The following is a 6703-nucleotide window of genomic DNA, read 5'->3' on the forward strand; positions in this document are numbered from 1 at the left end:
AAGATTCAATCTAGTTCTGTTGGTTGTCTCTTTCTCTCTGTCTCTGTCTGTCTCTCTCTCTCTCTGTCTCTGTGTACCTGTCTATGTCCAGCTGTCCTAACGGTCGTATCCAGCCCAGCTGCTACACCTGTCTAGATTTCTGCACCAATGGACTCTGCTCTATCGAACCAGGCACACTACTGCCCCAGTGCAAGTAAGAATATGACCCCAATCACTCAGATGTATACACACTCAAGCTCATATGTGGTGTGTATTTAGGTATAACCTGTGTGGTGTGTATTTAGGTATAACCTGTGTGGTGTGTATTTAGGTGTAACCTGTGTGGTGTGTATTTAGGTGTAACCTGTGTGGTGTGTATTTAGGTGTAACCTGTGTGGTGTGTATTTAGGTGTAACCTGTGTGGTGTGTATTGAGGTGTAACCTGTGTGGTGTGTATTTAGGTGTAACCTGTGTGGTGTGTATTTAGGTGTAACCTGTGTGGTGTGTATTTAGGTGTTGTAAGGGTTTTCCTGTGGTGAAGGAGAAGTGGACCAAAATGCAGCGTGGTGGTTATTCATGTTCTTTAATAAAGGAACTAGACATGAAATAACTAACAAAACAATAAATGTACAAAAACCTAAACAGTCCTATCTGGTGCAAACACAGAGACAGGAACAATCACCAACAAACACACAGTGAAACCCAGGCTACCTAAGTATGATTCTCAATCAGAGACAACTAATGACACCTGCCTCTGATTGAGAACCATAACCCCCAAAACATAGAAAAACAAACATAGACTGCCCACCCAACTCACGCCCTGACCATACTAAAATAAATACAAAACAAAGGAAATAAAGGTCAGAACGTGACAGGTGTAACCTGTGTGGTGTGTATTTAGGTGTAACCTGTGTGATGTGTATTTAGGTGTAACCTGTGTGGTGTGTATTTAGGTGTAACCTGTGTGGTGTATATTTAGGTGTAACCTGTGTGGTGTGTATTGAGGTGTAACCTGTGTGGTGTGTATTTAGGTGTAACCTGTGTGATGTGTATTGAGGTGTAACCTGTGTGGTGTGTATTTAGGTGTAACCTGTGTGGTGTGTATTGAGGTGTAACCTGTGTGGTGTGTATTTAGGTGTAACCTGTGTGATGTGTATTGAGGTGTAACCTGTGTGGTGTGTATTTAGGTGTAACCTGTGTGGTGTGTATTGAGGTGTAACCTGTGTGGTGTGTATTTAGGTGTAACCTGTGTGATGTGTATTTAGGTGTTCTATAGGGTGGAGAGGGTATCGATGTGAAGTCACTGCCTCTCCTGTGGACTCTCCTGAATCCAGTGGAAGTAAGTTACTTTAGTTACTTTATAGTCTCTTTACAGTGTCAGTGAAATACATTTTATAACTACAGATTATAACACAATACATGTTATAAACTGTCTGAGCTCATTGGTTGGTGTTGCATATTTCTCATTGATGGGCGTGTGGCTCTCTCTGCAGGTTCTGCCTCCACAATCATCCCAGTGCTGCTGCTGTTATTACTGGCGCTGCTGGTTGTCGGCGCCATCTTGTGGTACAAGAGGAGAATGCGTGGGTGAGTAGAGTAGACTGAGACTGGGTGTGAGAGGTCCCACTCATTCGGTCAAACTCAAATGTATTTTACACCTCATCTGTACCACCCACCATCTCCCTCCCTCTCTCTCTCTCTCTCTCTCTCTCTCTCTCTCTCTCTCTCTCTCTCTCTCTCTCTCTCTCTCTCTCTCTCTCTCTCTCTCTATATATATATATATATATATATATATATATATATACAGTGGGGAGAACAAGATACAGTGGGCAGTGTATTTGATACACTGCCAATTTTGCAGGTTTTCCTACTTACAAAGCATGTAGAGGTCTGTAATTTTTATCATAGGTACATTTCAACTGTGAGAGACGGAATCTAAATCAAAAATCCAGAAAATCACATTGTATGATTTTTAAGTAATTAATTTGCATTTTATTGCATGACATAAGTATTTGATCACCTACCAACCAGTAAGAATTCCGGCTCACACAGACCTGTTAGTTTTTCTTTAAGAAGCCCTCCTGTTTTCCACTCATTACCTGTATTAACTGCACCTGTTTGAACTCGTTACCTGCATAAAAGACACCTGTCCACACACTCAATCAAACAGATTCCAACCTCTCCACAATGGCCAAGACCAGAGAGCTGTGTAAGGACATCAGGGATAAAATTGTAGACCTGCACAAGGCTGGGATGTGCTACAGGACAAAAGGCAAGCAGCTTGGTGAGAAGGCAACAACTGTTGGCACAATTATTAGAAAATGGAAGAAGTTCAAGATGACGGTCAATCACCCTCGGTCTGGGGCTCCATGCAAGATCTCACCTTGTGGGGCATCAATGATCATGAGGAAGGTGAGGGATCAACCCAGAACTACACGGCAGGACCTGGTCAATGACCTGAAGAGAGCTGAGACCACAGTCTCAAAGAAAACCATTAGTAACACACTACGCCGCCATGGATTAAAATCCTGCAGCGCACGCAAGGTCCCCCTGCTCAAGCCAGCGCATGTCCAGGCCCGTCTGAAGTTTGCCAATGACCATCTGGATGATCCAGAGGAGGAATGGGAGAAGGTCATGTGGTCTGATGAGACAAAAATAGAGCTTTTTGGTCTAAACTCCACTCGCCATGTTTGGAGGAAGAAGAAGGATGAGTACAACCCCAAGAACACCATCCCAACCGTGAAGCATGGAGGTGGAAACATCATTCTTTGGGGATGCTTTTCTGCAAAGGGGACAGGACGACTGCACCGTATTGAGGGGAGGATGGATGGGGCCATGTATCGCAAGATCTTGGCCAACAACCTCCTTCCCTCAGTAAGAGCATTTATTTTATTTTTATTTATTTCACCTTTATTTAACCAGGTAGGCAAGTTGAGAACAAGTTCTCATTTACAATTGCGACCTGGCCAAGATAAAGCAAAGCAGTTCGACAGATACAACGACACAGAGTTACACATGGAGTAAAAACAAACATACAGTCAATAATACAGTATAAACAAGTCTATATACGATGTGACCAAATGAGGTGAGAAGGGAGGTAAAGGCAAAAAAAGGCCATGGTGGCAAAGTAAATACAATATCAAATACTTATGTCATGCAATAAAATGCAAATGAATTACTTAAAAATCATACAATGTGATTTTCTGGATTTTTGATTTAGATTACGTCTCTCACAGTTGAAGTGTACCTATGATAAAACATTACAGCCCTCTACATACTTTGTAAGTAGGACATCCTGCAAAATCAGCAGTGTATCAAATACTTGTTCTCCCCACTGTATATATATATATATATATATTATGATCTCTCTATCTCTCTCTCTTTTGTGGATAACCACCTCTTTCCTGTCCCCCAGGTCGGTATGGCTGGGCAAACGCTCCCGACATTCTCGGTAACTTAATAGGGTCACAAGTAACACGTCTCCCCCTCTCCCCAAAGCCTCATCTAAGCCACCATCTTGTCTGTGGGTTCAGTGACAGTCCTCCATTTTGCTGGCCTTTCTGTAGTAGTGTCTGTCTGTCCCTGCCTGCTCTCTCCTGTTTAGTACAGGGTCTCCCACCCAGGAACACAGGGGGGCTATTGACAGATTGACTGGTTATCCCAACACATTCATACCTTTCCCTGTCTACATATATTACAGTGATGCTTCTGTGCCTGCATTGTAGAAGTGGAATATTTGCGTTGTGTAAAATCCAGCATTTACCAGGATAGACACTGGATGTGTCCAAATGGTCTTTTGAAAAAAGCTCATTTGATTTGTCAATTTACCGGGGTTCTGTGTTGCCTTGACTGTGTGGAAACGTGTTAATGTACTGTACATGTAGCTGGTAGTGTGATGGTTTGCTGTATGCTGGACTTTTCTATCCTGTCAGTGGCTTGAACCAAGGCTCTCAGCACTTTCAGTGTGTGTTCCTGTGTTGTGGCTACGTCTCTGCTAATGTTGAAGTGTTGAGAGGACACAAACTGTGTGTGTGTGCGTGCGTGCGTGCGTGCGTGTGTGTGTGTGTGTGTGTGTGTGTGTGTGTGTGTGTGTGTGTGTGTGTGTGTGTGTGTGTGTGTGTGTGTGTGTGTGTGTGTGTGTGTGTGTGTGTGTGTGTGTGTGTGTGTGCAGTGCTAAGGGCTTTCAGCACCACAGGATGACCAACGGGGCCATGAACGTGGAGATAGGGAACCCAGCCTATAAGATCTACGAAGGGGAGCCAGACGACGATGCTGGGGAACTCCTGGATTCAGACTTCGCTTTAGACCCAGATAAGGTATCACATACACATACTCTTACACCCAGTCGCATGTTCATTAGGTATATCCATCTACTACCGGGTCAGACCCTCCTTTGCCTCCAGAACAGCCTAAATTCTCAGGGGAATGGAAATGTTGCCAGGAAAACATTCCCCACACCTTTGCCACCAGCCTGTACCATTGACACTAGGCAGGATGGCTCTGCCATCAGCATGGTGCAACAGGAACCAGGATTCGTCATACCAGGCAATATTTTTCCAGTCCTCAAGTGTCCGAGTTGTGTGTTCCAAGATGCTGTTCTGCACACCACTGTTGTACTGCTCTGTTATTTGTTTGTGGCCCACTTGTTAGCTTGCACGATTCTTGCCATTCTCTCATAAACGAGCTGTCTTCGCCCACAGGACTGCCGCTGACTGGATGTTTTTTGTTTGTTGCCCCATACTCAGTGAACCCTAGATACTTTAGTGTGTGAAAAACCCAGGAGGCCGGCCCCTGACACCGACAATCCTTCAGTACTACACTCAAAGCTGGTTAGGTCACTCGTTTTGCCCATTCTCACATTCAATCGAGCAGTAACTGAGTGCCTCAATGCCTGTCTCCCTGCTTTATAAAGCAAGCCACTGTTTGTAAGAGCGAACCATTTTTGTGAAGGGGGGGGTGTATATTCACATTTGACCAATCCTAAACACTTTAACACTTATTTTAACACTCAGGTTATTTGTTTTTATACGTGTTTTAAAACTCCGGTTACTTGTTTTAACACTGCAGCACTTGTTAGCTCATAGTTATTCATTTGTCATTGACACATTAAAGGTAGACTCAGCGATATGCCGTAGATGCAGAAAGTAAGCAGCACAGTGGGTCAATTTCCACAACAACTGAGTGTTGAAGCGTGAGACTCAACTTCTCCTCTGTTTTGGTCCCGTGGCTACCACATTGTAAAGGCCTGATGTTAACCCGTGCAGCTGCACGGATACTGTGTGAGAGCCAAGTCTTGTATCTCGCTCATATCAATATCTGCGGTGCTGCTCGTTGGTCGACTTTCGCTGAGTGTACCTTTTACATCTGTTTTCTGCACTCCATAATACTCTGCAATGAAACCAAATGTAGGACCTCGTGTGCTCTTTGTCCAACCATTATTTCATTATTTTCATCCCTGCAGCCCACCAACTTCACCAACCCAGTGTACGCCACCCTGTACATGGGAGCCCACAACAGCCGCAACTCCTTGGCTAGTACTGACGAGAAGAAAGAATTACTCTCACAGGTGGACGATGGGGAGGACGAGGACATGAGTGACCCGCTGGCATAGAGGTCAGGGGTCAGGCACGCCCGAGCCACGTCTGGACCACGCCCACATGCCTTTTACCAATCAAGAAAAGCATCAAAAGGAAGAAAGAGAGAACACTGTATAAAATGTATACAATGAAGGACTACTTTTGTATGTGATTGCAGTATTATATTTTGTTCTTTTGAGAAAAAGGAAAATTTGCCTAATCAGAAAAAGGAGGAACCATTTCATTGATTTTTTCATTCAACTCATTTGATTTTACTCACCTTCCTCCCCCCCTTGCTACTGTCACTCCCCCTTCACCCCTTGATCCATATAGCCACTACCTCTATGTAAAGATGTAGAGAATAACAAACAGCAGTTAGATCACTTTGTATGAATTGTGTAGGGAAAAAACATTGTTCTATTTCAGAGAAGCTTGTTTGTGAAAGACGTGGAGAAAAGAGGATGTAAAGTGTAATAGTCAGTTCTGAATGCCAATTGACGCTGGTTTGGTTTGTGTGTTACTTTCTTTGCCATCTATCTCTACTGCTTGAAGTGTACAGTATATCAATAGAATGGTGTAGAATGAGAACACGGCTGTTGGAACTAAAAGTGTTCAGGAACTGGAACAGGAACCACATGGCAGAGTAAGTCAGCATCACAAATACTAATGTCCATTCTGTTGAAAACTATGTTCCAAGTGATTGTCTTTTTTCTCCTTGCACAGAAGACTAAAAGTGTGTGTGTGTGTGTGTGTGTGTGTGTGTGTGTGTGTGTGTGTGTGTGTGTGTGTGTGTGTGTGTGTGTGTGTGTGTGTGTGTGTGTGTGTGTGTGTGTGTATATATATACACACACATATATACACTACATGACCAAAAGTATGTGGATCCCTGCTCGTCGAAAATCATGGGCATTAATATGGAATTGGTCCTCCCTATAACAGTCTCCACTCTTCTGGGAAGGCTTTTCACTAGATGTTAGAACATTGCTGCTGGGACTTGCTTCCATTCAGCCAAAAGAGCATTAGTGAGGTTGGGCGATTAGGCCTGGCTCGCAGTCGGCATTCCAATTCATCCCAAAGGTGTTCGATGGGGTTTGGGTCAGGGCTCTGTGCAGGCCAGTCAAGTTCTTCCACACCAATCTTGACAAACG

General features: G+C 43.9%; 1 protein-coding gene across 1 annotated transcript in view; it reads left to right on the forward strand.

The window, feature by feature from the left end:
* LOC124032265 (low-density lipoprotein receptor-related protein 1-like) overlaps window positions 1-6384 on the forward strand; it is a 265328-nt gene extending 258944 nt beyond the window's left edge. Inside the window, exons 86-90 of the mRNA XM_046344528.1 lie at window positions 92-193; window positions 1245-1318; window positions 1473-1566; window positions 4151-4295; window positions 5441-6384. Of these exons, the coding sequence (XP_046200484.1) occupies window positions 92-193; window positions 1245-1318; window positions 1473-1566; window positions 4151-4295; window positions 5441-5590 (565 nt within the window). The 3' untranslated portion in view covers window positions 5591-6384. The remainder of the gene's footprint in view (window positions 1-91; window positions 194-1244; window positions 1319-1472; window positions 1567-4150; window positions 4296-5440) is intronic.
* The last annotated feature ends 319 nt before the right edge of the window (window positions 6385-6703 follow it).

This window comes from Oncorhynchus gorbuscha, linkage group LG03 (assembly GCF_021184085.1).
Source record: "Oncorhynchus gorbuscha isolate QuinsamMale2020 ecotype Even-year linkage group LG03, OgorEven_v1.0, whole genome shotgun sequence".
NCBI lineage: Eukaryota > Metazoa > Chordata > Actinopteri > Salmoniformes > Salmonidae > Oncorhynchus > Oncorhynchus gorbuscha.